This window comes from Bubalus bubalis, chromosome 2 (assembly GCF_019923935.1).
Source record: "Bubalus bubalis isolate 160015118507 breed Murrah chromosome 2, NDDB_SH_1, whole genome shotgun sequence".
Classification (NCBI taxonomy): domain Eukaryota; kingdom Metazoa; phylum Chordata; class Mammalia; order Artiodactyla; family Bovidae; genus Bubalus; species Bubalus bubalis.
The window spans coordinates 65,640,999-65,661,412 of record NC_059158.1 but is presented as its reverse complement, the minus strand read 5'-3'; the positions used below and the strand labels follow the sequence as shown (position 1 = coordinate 65,661,412).

At 38.0% G+C, this 20,414-nt stretch overlaps 1 protein-coding gene across 2 annotated transcripts; it reads left to right on the top strand.

Annotated features, from left to right (window-relative positions):
• Positions 1 to 350: 350 nt before the first annotated feature.
• Positions 351 to 17,756, top strand: DUSP19 (dual specificity phosphatase 19). 2 transcript variants are annotated; one of them, XM_025273746.3, is made up of 4 exons: positions 351 to 769; positions 6,039 to 6,085; positions 9,440 to 9,474; positions 14,806 to 14,924. In XM_025273746.3, the coding sequence occupies exons 1-3, from the start codon at positions 544 to 546 to the stop codon at positions 9,470 to 9,472; spliced, it is 306 nt and encodes a 101-aa protein (XP_025129531.1). In that variant the 5' UTR covers positions 351 to 543; the 3' UTR covers positions 9,473 to 9,474; positions 14,806 to 14,924. The 2 variants fall into 2 exon arrangements, with proteins under 2 accessions (XP_025129531.1, XP_006071845.1); XM_006071783.4 differs by having other exon boundaries at positions 353 to 769; positions 9,322 to 9,474; positions 14,806 to 17,756.
• Positions 17,757 to 20,414: the final 2,658 nt, after the last annotated feature.

Genomic DNA, 20,414 nt, shown 5'->3' with positions numbered 1-20,414 from the left:
GGCAGTCCACTCCAGTACTCTTGCCTGGAAAATCCCATGGACGGAGGAGCCTGGTAGGCTGCAGTCTATGGGGTCGCTAAGAGTCGGACACGACTGAGCGACTTCACTTTCCCTTTTCACTTTCATGCATTGGAGAAGGAAATGGCAACCCACTCCCGTGTTCTTGCCTGGAGAATCCCAGGGACGGGGGAGCCTGGTGGGCTGCCATCTATGGGGTCGTACAGAGTCGGACACGACTGAAGCGACTTAGCAGCAGCAGCAGCAGCTGCAGGGATAGCATTGTTTTCCGCTAAACAGGAAGGAGAAACAGCATCCAATCGGCATGCCTTTCTCAATGGCCAATCAAACTTCTCCTTACATTGCGGCGCTGGGAAAAACGGAGCCGGGCTTTCTCGTCTCCAGGCGAGTGTCAGCTAGTGTTACCTGCAGGGCCGTGTGCCCATGAGGTTGTTTTTGTTACCTGAACACTAAGGGACGCTAAGTTCGGTCCATCACTGTGCTAGCTGGATTTGCTTGTATTTGTTCCTAGCCACTGCTCAGGTAATGCACTCCCTTAACCAGGAAATTAAGGCATTCTCCCGGAATAATCTCAGGAAGCAGTGCACCAGGGTGACAACGCTGACTGGAAAGAAAATTATAGAAACATGGAAAGATGCCAGGATTCATGTTGTGGAAGAAGTAGAGCCAAGCGGCGGGGGAGGTTGTGGCTATGTGCAGGACCTTAGCTTGGACTTGAAAGTTGGTGTTATTAAGCCATGGTTGCTCCTGGGTGAGTATATTTGATTTGCCGCTAAATCGTTGAGTTCTTTTAACCATATTACTTCTCATTTTTCTTTCTAGTATATAGTAGTCTGTCCTATCACCTAAAAGTGCCAGAAAATTGAAATGTTTCCTTTTCTGGATTTGGAACTTCCCCTAGCTGCCTGGGACTGTTTCTGCCACACTATGAACCTAAGAGGCATGGATTCTAGTAGCGCATAGCAGCTGGTATTTGAATTTTAGAAAAGCGTTTTTCCTGTTTTTTCTAACTTGTCTGGAGGACAACACATTGATGGTGTACTTTATTGGATTATGAAAGGATATAGCCGTAAAAGATTATCAAAGTAAAAATAATGCTTTTATTAGGCAAGACTACAAGTGATGAAGGTTAAAGTTGTAGAAAAGTTAATGCTTGAAGAGACAAGTGCTTGTTTGCCTGCCCTGGGGTTGCAGCTATATGGAGTGCATGCCTCCTGTGGCCACATCTATTCTTGGTGTCTGTTTTTGGACTGTTAAGAAGGTGGATTGTTATTTTATAGCTATGAGTCTGATGGTTTGTGGTTTCTTGTATTATGATAAATAGAGATTCCCTGCACAACGCATAATTTACAAATAGCAAATGAAGCACAGATACGAATGTGCAAACTTGTTAACTTGGCACAAATATGATGCAGTGTTCTTAAAAAATAGTCAACAGTGTTTTAAGTAGGTTTGAATAATTTTTCATTTATGAATAGAGAAATTAAGACTTGGAAAAATCAATGATTTTTCAATATTTATATAGCCAAGCCTCTCTTGTGTAAAAAGAACACTGAACTGGGAGTCAGAAATAGCCAGTGAGATGCTGTGTGATGTGCACACTCCTTTTAAAAGCTCTGTGAAACAGAGATCATCAGCTCCATTTTTCAGATTGGAATTGAACTTAACAATTCGTTAAATAACTTGCACAGCTCAAGTCTGGTAACACTCCTGCTCTCTATCATTAACGTATACTGCCTCAGAGAGTCCAGGCTTTCAGCCTCACTCTTCCTACTCTACTTATAGTAGATGAGCTAGTGCAAGTTATTAATTCTCTCTAGTCCTCCAAGAACGGAGAAGGCAATGGCACCCCACTCCAGTACTCTTGCTTGGAAAATCCCATGGACGGAGGACCCTGGTGGGCTGCAGTCCATGGGGTCGCTGAGAGTCGGACACGGCTGAGCGACTTCACTTTCACTTTTCACTTTGACGCATTGGAAAACGCAGTGGCAACCCACTCCAGCGTTCTTGCCTGGAGAATCCCAGGGACAGCGGAGCCTGATGGGCTGCTGTCTATGGGGTTGCACAGAGTCAGACATGACTGAAGCGACTTAGCAGCAGCAGCAGCAGCAGTCCTCCAATAAACCATCTGTAAAGCTGAAGTAAGGATATCTGCTTATCTTATAGGGTTGTCCTAAAGTTGTTGCAAAAGTTTTTTGAAACATATCAGTTGCAGTATACATTTGAGTTGCTTACTGTAGTCTGTATTGTGTGCATTGTTACATGACTTGTCTTTAAATTCACCAAATAAACATGTCCAGTTAGTTTCTGCAGTGCAGTGAAAAATTGAGTGGGTTATTTAGTTAGTCTGAAAATTTCACCCAGGATTTGCACACTGTTTCTAGGAAAGGAAATATATCCAGGCACATTTTTTGGTTATTTGGCTTCTATTGTACTAATAATGGTTTAAAATAATTATGGTAGAATTTTAAAATATCATTCACTCTTTCAGAGTCTTCATGAACTTTGCTTATTTTTTAAATCTAGACTTATCCAAAGCGGGCTGATCAAGGTAGTATTCTAAGACTGGCATTGGAATCTTACCAGGATCTTGAATGAGTGGTGGGAGAGACTTCTGAAACTAGTCCTTACATGGTCTCCTCTTTGGATCAGGACGTGAGATATTTTCACCAGGTACAACCTCCTTTCTTGGGAGAAGGAGATGGTTACAAGAGAGGGAGACGGTTACAAATAACTTATTCCTGAGGGACCTATGGATGATTACATTTAAAGTTTTTCCAGGTGAATGATACAGGAGTTGTTTCTGCTGCTGCTAAGTCACTTCAGTCCTGTGCGACTCTGTGCGACCCCATAGACAGCAGCCCACCAGGCTCCCCCGTCCCTGGGATTCTCCAGGCAAGAACACGGGAGTGGGTTGCCATTTCCTTCTCCAATGCATGAAAGTGAAAAGTGAAAGTGAAGTCACTCAGTCGTGTCCGACTCTCAGCGACCCCATGGACTGCAGCCCACCAGGCTCCTCCGTCCATGGGATTTTCCAGGCAAGAGTACTGGAGTGGGGTGCCATTGCCTTCTCCTGGGGTTGTTTCTAGGTTGCTTCAAAGAACTTTCTTTTCTCTTCAAAGCAACACAGCTCCCACCTAGCACTACATGAAATTAAATATTGTTTTGGGTGATGGATAAAGAAGGTGGAAAGCTGTACAAATATGATCTGTCCTTTTCAGTTTGCTCATAAATTCACCCAAGCTCCTGCATTTCAAAAATCTTACATAGGCCCTTGAAATACCTAACAGGTTGATAAAAGATCATAGTATTTTTGTCCTTGGTTTTGCAAATTATATTTTTATAACAAATCTCACTAGGACTTTTCTTAAATCCAACTTGATTTGTAAAAGTGGAAAAATCCATTTCTCTTGGGTAGTTTTAAAAGGTACACTTACTTCTTGCTATGTCCATCTTGTTGTTGCTGCTGCTGCTGCTAAGTTGCTTCAGTCGTGTCCTACTCTGTGTGACCCCATAGACGGCAGCCCACCAGGCTCCCCCTTCCCTGGGATTCTCCAGGCAAGAACACTGGAGTGGGTTGCCATTTCCTTCTCCAATGCATGAAAGTGAAAAGTGAAAGTGAAGTCCCTCAGTTGTGTCCGACCCTCAGCGACCCCATGGACTGCAGCCTACCAGGCTCCTCCATCCATGGGATTTTCCAGGCAAGAGTACTAGAGTTGGGTGCCATTGCCTTCTCCCATCCATCTTGTTACAAAGTCCCAAAAGATGACATTTTGAGATCTTTGCTTCAATTCTAGGTGAAAATTTGGGAATCCTTTATAAGGTTATAAGGGTTTCCTTGGTGGCTCAGATGGTAAAGAATCTACCTGCCCTGCCAGAGACCCAGTTCGATCCCTGGTTCGGGAAGATCCCCTGGAGAAGGAAATACAGTCCACTCCAGTTTTCTTGCTACAGTGCATGGGGTTGCAAAGAGTCAGACATGACTGAGTGACTAACACATAAGATTATAGAGGATTTCTAATATCTAGAAAACTCAGTATTTTTAGAAGGCAGAAAATACATTAAATTTGTAAAGCTCTTTATTTTGTAAAATTCTTTCATGAATTTTATTTTACCTTATCATTATAGAAATTTATGCTCCTGTTTCTATCCATTTATGAACATTCACTCCTACAAATTTCCCCAAAACATTTCTCTTTAGAATATTATTTATTTCCCTTTTCAGTAATGTAATAATATCTTTTTGGTTTGTTTCAGTAATAATTATTTTTGTCTATTTCTGTGATGATGAAAATAGAGATTTGTAAATTAAGACATGCTACATCAGAATTTATGCAATATTTGGTATTTTCATTAAAAACAGAAACAATTCTAGAGATCTTACATAGCCTATTTTTTATGATACATAATGATTGCAAAACACTGAACTTGTTAGCAGTCCCAGCTCCAATAGCATGTAATGTGCTTTCTAAATCAGTTACTTCATCTATAATATTTCCATAATAATTTCTTACAACAGAAAAAAGACAAGAAAAGAAAGAAACATGCATGAATGAAACTCTTTTTTTTCTACCCTCAACTGTCATTATTGTATTTCTTGAAGCTGGATATTTTCATTATTTCCATTAAATACATATACACCCCACACAGAATGAGTTAGTCATTTTCCAGAATTGGTTGTTACATTTTGAAAATGATTACTTGAACCCATTTTTCCTCCTGGAGATGAATAGGACTTCCTACAGAAAACTGAGAAATTATTTTTAAATTATGAGGTACTTCAAATATGTAAAAAATTACAGACTCTAGCAATTACATATCTACCATTAACAAATGTTAATATTTTGATAGGCTAAGTCTTCAGTAGAATGAAGTTGAATGTAGATTCAGTAAGCAGCCTATGAGCTTTGTATTACCAAGAGAACATTGGCCACCCGGCATATTGCTGACCTTCCAGCTACCTAAAATCACATGGTGGAAGCTGGCGGATTTCCCACACAGTTAAAGTGAATAAATGTTTTCTATAGAAATGGAACCTAATTCAGGAAAGTAAAATACTTGAAAACTTTAAACAATAAATGCCCTATTTTTTCAGTTGTGTAACTCATTTTATTTTAACTAGTTATTCTCCTGTATAAACTTGCTTATTAATTAGAGTCATTTTTCAAATGTAGGAGATCTGGAAAGCCAACTTTCACAGGGAGCAACTGGAAAAGGGTACAGCCCTAGCTGTGCATGGAGCGTGGGTGGAACTCTGTAGACCAGCAGTGTTTGCTCTAAGCTACTGAGTGTTCCCGGACGAGCTGGCACTAAAGCATTTTGTGGATGTCTTTTTTAATATTCTTTTCTTCAGTTACAAAAGAAATAGATACTTACTGTAAAAAGTACACGTGAGCATGAAGAAAAAAGTCACCTATAATCTTACTGTAACCTTTTGTTCTATATACTTCCTGCCCATTTTTAAGCATATACATCGTTTTTGTTTTTACAGAAATGATTGATGTTTTGTAACCTGCTTTTATCACCTAATATATTGAAAATATATTTCCATGCAATAAATATTCTTCTACATTTCTCATTTCAAAGGGCCGTATATATTTTCATGGGATATTCATCAAAAATATTCATCCGGTAAATACTTTTGGATTCTGAAATCCCACTTCTAGGAATTTTTCCTAGAAGTTCTGGATATTGCAAAGATTAGCTATTAGGATGTTCTTCACAGTATTGTTGGTAATACAAAATAAACCCCACAAAAACAAAACAAACAAAAATTGACCCAAACCCAATGCCCAGTTTTTCTAGGAACAATTCCTAGAAGTGGGATTTCAGAGTCCAAAAGTATTTACAGGATGAATATTTTTTGATGAATATTCCTGAATTATCTTTCAAAGAGTTGGACTCAGATGCTCCCAAGGTGTATTTCTTAAAATAATAACTAACACAATTGTTACAAAATTCAGATTAAAAGTCAGGATAATTATTTTTATGTTCAAGGTGATGTGATTTATTTCTTATAGGGTCACAAGATGCTGCTCATGATCTGGATACATTGAAAAGACTCAAGGTAAAAAGAAGTGCTTCAGGAGTGTTCCAAGTTATTTACTGCAGCACTGTTTATAATAGCAAATTATTGAAAGCAACCCACATTTCCATTAGTAGGGAATTGGTTAAATGAACAATGACAGAATGCTTTATAGCTTTTAAAAAACACACACAACAGTCTTTAAATACTGATATGAAAGGATCTTAAGGACATTTTTAAACGGGGCCAAAAATCCCCACAGTGTTGCCTTTGTGTAAGAAAGAGAATAAATAAAATATTTGATATAAATATCTGTCTTATAAGATATAAATATCTTTTAAAAATACCCTAAAAGAATATATAAGAAATGGATAAAGGTAGTTACCATATAGGTGGGCGATAATGGAGTGGAGGACAGGTTGAAGAGCAAGACCTCTTAATTTTTTAAATAAGGTTTTGATTTTTGAATGACTTCAAAAAATAAAATTTTGGTATTGCCTAAATGTGAGGTTTAAGTGAGTTAACCTGTGTGCTTAGCACATACTAAGTACTCAATGAAGGGGCTGTTCTTATCATTCCTATTTTAAAGGGCATCCCAAGGTCAACCATTTAAAGGACCTCTGAAACTTCATTTTGGAAGTATGCTTGATTACTGGAAAGGTTTTAGGTTAGGTCCCCACCACCACATCTTGGGCTTCCCTGGTGGCTCAGATGGCAAAGAATCTGCTGCAGTGCAGGAGACCTGGGTTTGATCCCTGGGTTGGAAGATCCTGTGGTGGAGGGCGTGGCAACCCACTCTAGTATTCTTGCCTGTAGAATTCTATGGACAGTGGAGTCTGGCGGGCTACAGTCCATGGGGTCGCAAAGACTGGGACATGACTGGTGGACTTCCAGCACCACCACCATGACCTGTGACTTAGTACGGTTCTTTTCAAGCAGGATCATTGAATCAATACACATATGAATTGCATTTCCAAGCAGCTAAACTACCTAGACATTGGATGGTTTAATAGCCCACAATATTTGTAAAGCACTTTTACCTTTCAGCAAGTTTCCCCAAGATTCTCATTTTGCCATCTTCATAATCCTGTGATAGATAGGAAAGCTGTATAGATACAGATATATTCTGTAAGTGGTCAGGCCTCATTTTTGATCTTTGGGGGATGTAGAATATAGTTCTAAAGACAGGGCAAACACATCCGTATCATACAACGTTGGAAAATCTATTATGTAATTAAAGGCAGAGTCATATAGCCCTGGCCAGAGGTACTCTTGGAGTGGGAGGGTAACTTGACATAGCCTGAGAGGCCTTCACCAGGGAAAGCAGAAGGATGTTTCAGACAGTATTTTCTAAAAATGTTCTTCCCTTCTGTCTAGAATTCTCCCATCTCTCCTCTTGAGCAGATTAGAGGTTTTTTCCTGTTGTTTTCCTCCACGAGGCAGTTAGGTTTGTAAATAGCTTATGGCTCTCTCTTCATGAGGTCTAGTTCCCTGAATATCTTAATCAATACTCTTTGGGCTGTGGACCACAGAAACCTGAGCAAGGAAGGAGAATGCATATGATGATCTCAGGGTGGGGGGACGAGGGCGGGGGGAGCTCTTTGGAACCTGGGAGGAGAGTGGCTGTGCCAGAGAATAGAAGGCCATCCGCTGGCACATGGCCCCTCTCTGCACATCTGCTCTTCTCATTTGAAAGCAGGGATCTGTCAGCTTCTCAGAACACTTAACACAAAATGGCTGTCTTAAAGCTCTTGAGTTTATGGATTATTCTGTCTCGTACACCTCTTTCTAAATATCTTAGATCAGTCTGGCTTAAGTCAGGTGTCCACCAGAGTCCAATTCGCTGTGTTGGGGGAAGGAGCAAGGCACTGCCAGAGCCACACCTGTGAGGATAGTGGGGGCAGGAAAGGCAGAATCTGATCCATTTAGCCTTTGGATTCTCTTAACAAACTTCCCACATGGCTTCTTCCATTTGCTTGGTGGACTCCAGGAAAGGAGCTTGAATGCATAGATGGAGGAGGAGGTTGCTCACATGTGCCATTTGAAAGCAAATCTTTCACGATCATCCCACCTTTCAACCAGACTAATTCATCAGAATTTCTGGGTTTGAGACCCTGTGGCATTGGTGCTTTTTAAAACCTCACTGAGTGAACAATTACCTTGAAACCAAACCCAGTGCCCTGTGGTGTGACTTGCCGTCCAAGTCCAGAAGCAGCAAGAGAATCCAGAACTCAGGGTGTGCCTATTGAACTTTTAAAAAGCTCACTGGATAGTTCTAGTGTGTAGCCACACTTGAGAACGACTGTACTTACAAAGAATACAAAAAAAAAGTAGGGAAATAATTATTGAAAGGGAAGTTATTGCTACTAATGCAAGTCCCTTACTTTAATTTTTTTATGGACATTAATTGATTTATTCAATGGATATTTTAAGTACTTTCTGTGTGAAGTTTCCTGTTCACTCACAATGCTTACTTATAAAAGTGAGTAGGCTAAATATGGTCCCTACCCTGGTGGAGTTTCCAGTACAATGTGGGAGATGAACTCTCGGTGATAAGGGCTATTGTAAGGCACAGAGAGGGTACTATAGGAGTATACGGGCTTCCCTGGGGGCTCAGTGTTAAAGAACCTGCCTGCCAAGCAGATGTGGGTTTGATCCCTGGGTTGGGAAGATCCCCTAGAGAAGGAAATGGCAACCTACTCCAGTCTTCTTGTCTGGGACATCCCATGAACAGAGGAGCCTGGTGGGCTACAGTCCATCCGGCTCACAAAAGAGTCAGACATGACATGGCGACTAAACAACAATAACAGCAAATATAAGTGTGTAGAAATAGCACTTCTGGTAAGGGAGGAGGCAGAGAAGGCTCCCTGAAGGACGTGTTATTCAAGTGTGCATGTGTTCAGTCGTGTCTGACTTTTGTGTGAGTCCTTGGACTGTCGCCCAGCAGACTCCTCTGTCCATGGAATTTTCCAGGCAGGAATACTGGAGTGGGTTGCCATTTCCTCCTCCAGGGGATCTTCCCGACCCAGGGATTGAACCTACGTCTCTGGCATTTCCTTCATTGCAGGCAGATTCTTTACCACTGAGCCACCTGGGAAGCCCAAGTGAGTCATGCTTAAATTACGTATTGTTACAGATCTCAACATCTCAATTTAATTAACCTAATTAATTAACCTAAGTAACCTAATTAGGTTTAATTTTATTAAAACATAATTTTTGAGGTTTAATTAACCTAATTCATGTGAATTTTTTAAAATTATCTTTTTTTTTCTTTTAAGGTGACTCATATTCTCAATGTTGCATATGGAGTTGAAAATGCTTTCCTCAATGACTTTATTTATAAGAATATTTCTATATTGGATCTGCCTGAGACCAATATCCTGTCTTATTTTCCAGAATGTTTTGAATTTATTGAAGAAGCAAAAATGAAGGTAAGTTTGGTACTGATTCACAGTTGCTCAAGAACAGAAATTTTAAAATATTGGTCCATTATCCACTTCTTTCTGTAATGAATATGTAAGAACTATTATGAAATTTCCCTTTCAACAATATTTCATTAATTCCTTTAATTATTCAGTCCTCCAGTTGCTCTTCTTCCAATGATGTACTTATTTTTATTTTCTTGCATTTATTTACTATTACTATTTTGACTGCATTGGGTCAGGACTGTGGCATAGGGGTTTTTCTTGCAGCCTGTGGGCTTCCCTCTAGCTTGGGCTCCAGAGTGCTTGGCTCTGTAGTTGTGTGCAGACTCCAGAGCGCATATGCTCTGTGTTTTGTGGCACTCAGACTCTCTAGTTGAGGAGCACAGGCTCAGTAGTTGTGGCACCTGGGCTTCGTGGCCCCACAGCACGTGGGATCTTTGTTGTAACCGGGGATCAAACCCACATCCCCTTCACTGGAAGGCAGATTCTTAACTACTGGACCACCAGGGAAGCCCCTATTTTTTAACTTTGATTTCTCATCTTCCTATGTCTTCCTAAGAAATGTTAGGATTTAAAATTTTCTGCTCAACTGTGTTGGCCAAAAAGTTTGTTTGGGTTTTTCCGTAACATCTTACAGAAAAATCCGAATGACCTTTATGGCCAGCCCGATGCTAAGGTTCCTTTTGATCGTCTCTCACCATCTGCCCTCTGACCACTTTGCAAGGTAATCAGGTGAACTCTGGAACAGAGGCTGCTCTGGTCCTTAGTGTGGTTATGAAGATGAATATCACCAAGATTGTTTGAAATGCTGATCAAAAGCTGTCCATTGGTTCTCTGACTTGAGAAGACCCACAGAAAATACAATACTTGAATCTTGGTACTAGATCCAAGGGAACACTCTGACGGGCAGGGCTTCTAGGTTGGCTTTACCAATTATTATGCCTTGACATTATATCATTTTTAGTCAATATATAATTCTTATAAAATTTATGTGAGATAAATAGATGGGAATGTAGAAGCTCTTATAGAGAAAAGTTAACTGTCATGGAGCACTTGGCAATAAACTATAGTTAACATTATAGCTTAATTAAATTCTAATGATTTTCCTTCTACCTTATCTCCTTGCCTTTCTCTGTTTCTTCCTTTCATTTAGTAATATTTATTGAGTGCCTTATGTGCCCAACACTGTTCTAGATACCTTCCTCTAGATTGCTGGAAAAATATTAAACTATTCAACCTTATTTAATAGTAGATATTTGGATTAAAAAAAAAGGAAGAGGTTTTCTAATTCAAAGCCTGATATTGGCCACTCTTTTAGCTTGTGAAAAATTATATAGATCCTAGATTGTCACATGCCAGTGTACCAGCTAATAGTGTTAGGAATAAAAGTGATAATGTTTCTGTGTTAGCTGTTTTTCTAAGGAGATGTATAATATGCCTTAGATGGTAATGGAAAAATGTAAACATTATTCATACTTATATTCATATTAGACATATTAGATGTGTCATATTAGACATTAAACATATACATGTTTCAAGTAAAAAGTGAAAGGGATAATAGTTAATTAAAGTGGTCCTTAGTTTGGGTTTCTTAGAAAACAGAACCTGAGGCAAGGATTTAGAGCTGATGCTTCATTTGAGAGGTGCAGTCCCTAGGCAGTGAGAGTGAGAAGAAAGGGAAGTGATTCAGAAAAGGATGAGAAGCAATGTAAGATGATGTTTTTACCCTGCTGAGCACAGCTTCACAATGAGCTGATAGCAAAATAGCTGGTTCCTTGGCAAGGTGGTACCCAAGACGTCCCCAGGCAGGGAATCCAAAGACACTGCACCTCAATACAGATTTTGGGAAAGAGAGAATTAAGAGAGAGAATTTACCTGCCTGGCTCTCTGTCAGCTCCTGTTTCCCATTGGTCAGAGTTTACGCATGGAGAGGTAAATACCCCCACAACTCCAGGTTACAGCACCCCGCTTTTTCAGCAGCCACCTTGAAGCCCTGTGGTGTGACTTGCCATCCAAGTTCAGAAGCAGCAAGTGAATCCAGAACTCAGGGTGTACCGGTCTATGCAGAGACTGACATGGGGGAAGAGCCAGGTATTCTTAGGCAAGCAGAACTCAGTAGGCCTACGGGAAATAGTCAGCCACAGAGGTGGCAGCTGAGGTGGAACAGCTGAGGGTCCATGAGATGATGGCATCAGGGGAATCTGAGGAGATGCCTGAAGTGTTTCTGCTGTAAGATATATCTGAATTCTGTAATATGTTCTGATTTCTCAAGCCTTATGTGTTTTACTGGAACCTTAGCCTCAGCCATAAATTTCCTTACCCTGGAAGCTCTTTATTGTTTAGATAATGCACGTTTAACTTTAGCAAAAGAATTCTTGAATTTTCTTCATTCTATTTTTTTTTCCCTAGAAGAAATCTCTTCATGATTTTGCCTGTTGTATATTCAGGCATTATTAAATGCAATTACTCTGTGAGTTGCCTATTTCAGAACTCCCTTTCTAGGCCCTCGTTTGTTGTTTTCATCTTTTCACAAAAGCTGCCAAATAGGATGTCTTCCATTTCCCCATGTCTTTTCTCATTTTTCCCTGTAGTTATAAAACCCTGTTTGTTTGGTTTCTCTGTCTTTCCTGTATCTCTGCCTAATGTGTTATCTGCCAGGCTTATGCCCAAAGGGACAGAAATACACATGACATGGTAGTAGTAAGATAACCTCCATAGGTTCAAGAGTTCTTTTACTTGAGTATTTACTTGATCCCCTTTTTTATGTGCAGAAGATTTTGTTTGTTAGTACGAACTGTGTATTTGATATTCCACATTTACTTCATTATTTATAAGATGTGATTTTTAAAACATGTAAGTAGTTTATAACATTGGAAAAATATAGATAAGTAAAAATTAAGATCACCCATTTTCACCAATACATATAACCACTTGTAGTATTTTAATGTATTTTTCTATATATCAAAAGACTTATTTTTTAAAAAAGATCTGAACTTGATCTGTCAAAATATATGAGTTCCTTATTCTGAGAAGATAGAAGGGATGTATATTGCTGCCTTTAAGGAGCTGGCAATCTAATTGAAAAGCTATTAATAACAACATGAGAACAAAGCAAGCTACATAAAATGGAAATACTATAATTCTTATCTGCCCATTGCAAAATGGTGATATGATTTTTTTAAGAAAATGTTTTCTCAAAATGCATAACAAACTTTTTTTGCTTAGCAGACATTTATGGAATACCTACTATGTGCCAAAAATTGCGCTAAGTACTGGGCATAAAAAGATGTCTTGGATATTCTTCCTGCCCTCCTCTCATGCAGAGAGACAGGCTTCTTAGAAGCCATGGTTAGCTGGACCAATGAGAGGAAAAACCCTTTTAAGCACAGGACAACAGCAAATGCAAAAGAAAAATTGCTTTATAAATTATTTAATTGTCATTACTTTGAATTCTGGAAAGGGGATATGAAACTAGTAGTTTCTTTGGAAATACTTTCAAGGGCAGTATGATACTCAAGGAATAAGAGGTAAATAAGTAAATTCAAAGGCTGTAGAAACTAACAGAAAAGTATCTGTTACATAAAGAATGTAAGAGAGAAGAAAATACTAACATTATTAAATAATAGCTAAAACTGATTACACTGTAAGACTAAAGCTAGTTTCATTTTCAAAAGCATATATATATAGATCATAAAATAGTGATAACTGATACAACGTCAGAAAACACTAAAAATTATTCTGGAGGGTATTTCTTATTAATGTTATGAGCCCAAGTTTTTTTGGAAAATCTAATTTGTTTTGCGTTAAAAGAAGTTCATTAATAGTGGGACTTCCCTGGTGATCCAGTGGCTAAGACTCCGAGCTCCCACTGCAGGGGTCCCTGGTTTGATCCCTGGTCAGGGAACTGGAGCCCACATGCCACAAGAAATGATTAAAGATACTGCCAGCTGCAAATAAGACATGATGCAACCAAATAAATAAATAAATATTATTTTTAAAAAAGAAGTTCATTAGCAGTGTCCATTGGTTACTGTAATATGATTTTAAAATGTCTTAAGTCTTATTAAAAAGAGCCATTGTACAAAGTGAGAAAAGTTCTGTATATGCATAGTGAATATTTTTGTTTTGCTTTTCTTGTGCAGAAACAGTATCTGGAAATGACTCTGAAATATATAAATATAAACAATTAAAATTGTCTTTTTGATACAAGAATTTTTAAAATATTAACTAATCTTATGAGTCATTTTTCTTTCTTGAAGTGAGACACATTTGCTACACTTGTTATAATAGACTTAGGAAAGGCATTTTGCAATGGATTTATGCATCTAAGAACTACCTTGTAAAATAATCTAATAAGCCATGAACACAGCATTGTTGATGTATGCTTTGGGCAGAGAGTTTTCAGTTGTCAGATTTCTTCTCCCCTTCTCTGTTCCCATGTTGTTTGTGTTGTACGAAAAGAAAAATCAAGAAATGAAGTAACTAAAATGCCTGGTTCTGCAGGGTGTGCTCACCATTCACTACGTTTCATTAAAATCATTAACTTTTAAAAGGCCTGAGATAAGCCAACCTGTATCAGTGCTGATCCATCAGATATATCACATTCATTATTAATGCAATATTACCCCCATCAGCATTGGTCTTGCACTGTGTCCCTTTTCACTTGTAAAGTATCATTTGCAAGTTACCTGAAACGTTTTGCATTTATTGACCTCATGCTGGTGTCTAAATTACCTTTTCCACTTCATGTTGTCATGAGCTATTTGAGTCAACATTTTACTGCCTCATAAGTTTAACTATTTTTTTAGGTCATTTCCCTCCAGAATAAAATAGATCCAAAGGAAGAACATTTTTTCCTTACTGATCATTTTATAGATAGATTTCTAAGCCAGTGATACTAATTTCTTTATTGGAACAGTATATGTACCTAATATGTACATGAGCTTTCTGTGTAGTTTATGATTGTGGTTTTATTTATATTTCCACATATATTTTCTCTGATTTTTCTCTTATTTATAGGCCTGTGGCTACTAAATTACTAGACTTTTATGTGTACTTTACTAGATTACTTCAGGGTAATAAAAGATAATTTCAGAATTCCAAATATATCATCAAAGCATTTCAAACTTGGGAGGTGGGAAAAGAAGGTGTTGATTAATTGATTGATTTTTTTCCCCATTCATTCCCTACAGTGCATTGGTTTCTGATGATTGAATAAATTGAGTCAAATAAATTGATAAAGTGAATATTTTTATTTTATAGTTTTTAAATAGTATAAGATTTCAGTACAACTTTTCTTAAATAAATAATGAAGATTTTTGTTTGGTTTTATTATAGGATGGAGTGGTTCTTGTTCATTGTAATGCAGGAGTTTCCAGGGCTGCTGCAATTATAATAGGCTTCCTAATGAATTCTGAAGAAATCTCGTTTACCAGTGCTTTTTCTTTGGTGAAAAATGCAAGGCCTTCCATATGTCCCAATGCTGGCTTTCTGGAGCAGCTTCGTACATATCAAGGGGGCAAAGAAAGCAATAAATGTGACAAACTACAGGAATTAGAAGAAGCAACAGTTCCTGAGTTACATTATAGCCAATGATGGACAACTGTACTTTCTGAGTTGGTCTCTGGAGCCACCTTCCCTCCTTTTTTGGAGAATAAACTAGTAGAAAGCTCCTTTCCTCATGCTTTTTTTTCAAGTGGAAATAGAGGTCAATTGATCGTCCTAAACTAGAGTATAAATAAATTTTTCAATTATATCATGTTTTCTTTAGTATTATAATGTGGGATTGAATGCTTTGATTTGCTAAGGGAAAATAACAATGTATTACCAATAATTGATTTCTGTAGAAAGAAAAGGTTTGCATTTAACATCTATATTAAAGCATGAAAGATTAAATTAGTTGATTAAAACTTCTGGTAGTTTTCTATGCCAGCAACTATTTCCATGAAAGAAAAAACATGAAGTGCTATTTGATTTACTACTTCAGAAGAAGGCAAATTTCTTTGTGAAGAATTTAAGATGAAAAAACAATACCTTAAACCTCCCCAAAAAGGTAACCAAAATCTGAAGATTTACACAATACCTATGTAGTAGTTACATTATTCACAAAATTTTTATTTCCTTTTATGAACATGCACCCACTTTTCATTTTGATTTTTAAATTATATTCCATGTTTATTTTTAAACATTTTTGTGTAGCTGTGCTCTCTTACATTATTGTGAGCGTATGGTTCTTTAATTAGGTGCTAGTCTCTTACACTGTGTACGTTTTATTCTGGGTTCCTAGCATTCTGTTTTTGGATTCCATGTCATAATTTTCTGAACTCCTTGAATCTGTAGGAAAGTGTTTCAAACTGAAGAATCATTTTTAAAATGTGGTCTGTTTTCTAGTTTGGTATTCTTCTTAGGGAACATATTTTTAAGGAAAGAACACTTACGGTTTTGTAAGAAGTTTTGAATACATTTTTAGAAAGCCCAAAGTCATTTACAGTTTTATTTCTGGCCAGAGGCTTTGAATGGTTTCTTTTTTTTTTTAATTAAGTCTCCATGTTGGCAAGGCTAAGCTCTGTTCATTATGAATTTGCTTAAAGATATGCTTTGAATTATTCAGAATAAAATCCACTTAAAATTAATGATAATAATTAAGATAGAGTTTAAGAGCTTTCAAGTAGATTTGCATGACTTAGAAAATGTCATTGCCCTGTAGATTTTAGTAAGAAAATCCTGAGCTTTCCTTAGATACACATTAGAGAGCAAGCATTTTCCTATACATAAATTGGAAAGTGCACATTGAACACATCTGTGCATTTGAAAAAGCAGGCTTTCTTATGCAGGCAGGAGCAAAAAGTAGAAGCGATAAATGCAAATTATGTTTTAAGATTGCTTATAGCCTGACAAGATGTCATCGTGTGCAAAGCTATGAACTTTCCATCTGTTAAGAAGCAGCCTAAGTATAATCAACCTACAGTAAGCTGTCTGAAGCCTGAAGACAGAATCCTCTTAAATATGAGACTGGTGTATAATATTGTCTTTATAGTTAATATTGCTGAGGATTTGCTGGATAAACCTTGTCTGGTCGCATGTAAGTATTTATTTAAACACATTTTCCTTTGTTATTGTTATTTAGTTTTCAGCCATTAAATGTTGTAAACATGAAGCCTTAAATAGAAACTTATTTCTTATGGATAGTTTATTTTTGTCTGTAGTTATATGTTGTTGCCTGTAGTGATCTGGTTACAGTGCAAACATGTATATTCTGGCACATCTACAGAAGGGCATTGAGCATCAATTTTGTTTTCTTTTAAATGGTAGTAGTTTGCTGTATCTAAAATAAATCAGTGAAGGGAATTCAGTCTTTTAAATGAGGGGTATTATGTAAGGCAATGATAGGTTATACATGTAACATGTTTATTTGGCTTCCCATGAGTTTGTCACTCTGTCATACCTAGTTATTTACAAAAAGGAGCTTTATTACTATGATTCTCTATTCCACATATTATAGAAAAAGTGAAAGTGTTAGTTGCTCAGTCGTGTCCGACTCTTTGCGACCACGTGGACTGTAGCCCACTAGGCTCCTCTGCCCATGGAATTCTCCAGGCAAGAATACTGGAGTGGGTAGCCATTTCCTTTCCGGGGGATGTTCCCAACACAGGGATTAGACCTGGGTCTCCTGCACTGCAGGCAGATTCTTTACTATCTGAGCCACGAGGGAATCCCTCACATATTATGAACAGATCTTAAATATACATCTGTTTTGAGGGAGTGACAAAACTATTTCAAGGACTTTGTGCCTCTATTTTAAAACAGATTTTCCTATTTTAGAAAGTCTCCTTCAAAGGTAAATTCTCCAAAGACTCTGGAATGTAGCAAGTATAAATCATAGTATTGTCCTTTTATCTTACACAATAAACTGGGTGAGTTAACACCTTTACAAGCAAACCCACAATGCATTAAAAAAACAAAAACAAAAAACAAATGTAGTGCAAGGAATTATTTGATTTTTCCAGCTGACCCTAAGTAGTTGATCTTTCTGCCCAAAGCCTCCTGAACATATTTAGTTACCTGTAGTTATTTAAGACTTTAAAGCAGAAGATTTTAAGGTTTTATATTCTTATGTTACATGCAATGGTATTTACAATGAACACATTTTTGGTTTGTCTTCATTGATAAAACAGTTTAAACTTTTCTACTTCAAGTGAAACTTTAACTTACTGTTTTGTATCCATATTTATAATGTGCCCTTTATTGTTTCTGGGTATTGATATACTTTAATAAAAATAATAAATTTACTATTTCTCCCATTAGTATCTTTATTTCTTTGAGGTTATTTGTTTTAAAAGACTTATTTGCCATCAAATTCTGGATTAAAAAAAATCTCGTTGGCAAAATACTGAGTTAGACGTTTTAGAATATAAATTAGTTTAAAGGTCTGTGGAAATTTGATACTCCAGCCACCTCAAGAAGTGAAAAGCTAAAGTCAGTTCTTGTAATTGGCATTACTGTGGGTAAATTGGCAGTGAAAATTCAATAGCATATCTTAGTACTATAAGTCAAGAGAAGATGCTAAATTACTCTCAGATTAAACTGAGATTTATGTTCTTAGTAAAACCTTCTCTGACCACCTTATTTCAAGTGGCTCGCATCCTTAGCACTTCTATCTACCTTTCCCTGTTTTATTTACTGTATATCCCTAATTGTCACCAAAATTGTATATATTTTTCTTTATTTTGTTGCTTTTCCCATCAAAACCTGGGCTCCCCATGAGGGCAGAGATTTTTACTATGTTGTTTGTCTGACCAGTGTGTACCCCGTAACAGGCACTCAAACAGTTCTTGTCAGAAAGAGAGATGGGGGGAAGGAAGGAAAAGAATTGATGCATGTTGCTGTGCCAGCTTAACAGTGCCCACTGCAGGTCATCATTCATACCCTGGCAAGTGAGCTGCAGTGTACATCTGCAGCCGTGTCAGACAGTGCCTGAGAATGACAGCAGGAAACGCTAGTAATGGGTCTGAAACAGGGCCGCGTAGGACCCTACACAACAGAACACATGAGTGTCCTTTTTAATTTCGGAATAATTTACTTTCTCTTTTTTGGCCATGCTCACAGCTTACAGGCTCTTAGTTCCCTGATCAGGGATTGAACCCGTGCCCCCTGCAATAGAAGAATGGAGTCCCGACCACTGGACCACCAGGAAATTCCCGCAATAATTTTCTACCAAAGTTATTTAGAAATTAAAAAGTTGATCAAACATTCAGCAAGAGTATCCAGGATATGGTATTTTGCTTTCACTCAAGATATGAAAGAAGAATGGCTTATGTGCCAATTATCCATTTATTGTCTCAGCTCCGACTCCACTCATAATTGTGTCTATAAAAAGGAAGATGGGCATTTACATACCTTTCTCTTGACGGTGGCTGTGATGTGGAGCTTTGTCAGTAGAAGGTGCTGTGTGTTGGAGAGCCCTTTCAGGAGGAAGGGTCATTTCTACTGGGCTTGGTGTGCTTTCAAGGCAGGCTGCTGCATATCAGATAGCCTCCAACAGTGCTCACAGCTTCTCCGCCACCTCGTTAGTCTTGGGATCCAGGCTTCTTCAGCACCCAGTGGCAGCAGCTTTCCCGGGTAATTCCCTGGGGTGGTTTTATAGCAGGGCTTCCCTAGTGGCTCAGCTGGTAAAGAATTCACCTGCAATGGGAGACCTGGGTTCGATCCCTGGGTTGGAAAGATCCCCTGGAGAAGGGAAAGGCTACCCACTCCAGTATTCTGGCCTGGAGAATTCCATGGACTATATAGTCCATGGGGTTGCAAAGGGTCGGACACGACTGAGTGACGTGAAATACCTCCCTGTTGACAGCTTTGCTTGGCATCCTAGAGGGTGCATTTCCAGAAAGTTCTTCCATATCTCTGCCATTCTGTGAGCCATGGCTTCACTCTGCAACAAGATCCAGATTTCAACCCTGGGAGACTTTTTCCTTAAACACTTCCCCAGTGGTGGTGACTGTTCTTTATATCCGCTCTTCCCACGCTATTGTTTAGAGCACTTTACTTCTTCCTTTCCAACCAATCCCTCATTACTCCAACCTTTTTATAGTTAATAAACTTTTATATTAAACTTTCCCACTCTTATTGTGTGGTGTATCTCCTGATGGACCTAGGCTGTCTAGCCTATAATTTACAGTCAATTATTTTCATAATTGTCCTTGTGGAGTGTTTCTGGTAGCAGGTCAAGCTATGTTACAGCCATGCACCTTATGATAATAAAGGCTCAAATGGAAATTAATGTTGTAGGAATATTTTTTGAGAGAATACTTCTGTGAATATAAACAGTGTTCTGTGTAAGGGTATAAGCACAATGACCTGATTTTGCTAATGCTTCTTGTCTACAGAGTGGTGAATTCTTCAAAGTTAAAAAGAAAGCACATAAATAGTGTAATTTGCTATTGCTCTTATGTTTTCACCCAGTCTTCCCATTTGTATATCATACCAGGAGGAGAGGAAATTGCTTTCAGTGCTTGAACTGAATTCTCACTGCCCTCTTTGAATAGTCCAGTTGTACTAATAAATTTGTGAATCCACTTACTAATAGTTGTAATTACTGCTAATGCAACTTCATGAACTCAGGGGGTAAATGAAGATAGCTAATGTCTCACCACTAGTGATGTGTGTGTGTGTGATGTCTATACACACACACACATATATATATATTTATTTTTTTGTAATAGCAAATGCTTTTATAAGTGCTCACAAACAAAAAGTTCCCTACATTTTCTCTAGAATTGGCACACAGCTTAGTATGTATAAGTAATAGCATTACTATGTATAAGTTTTAACATTCTCCCTTTCTTCTTAAAAAAAAAATCTGGTATAATAATTGCCTGTCTTCAATTTTATGACACTCTCACAGCATGTCTTAAATATAACTGATCTTGCTTTGAGAATATCACTAGCAG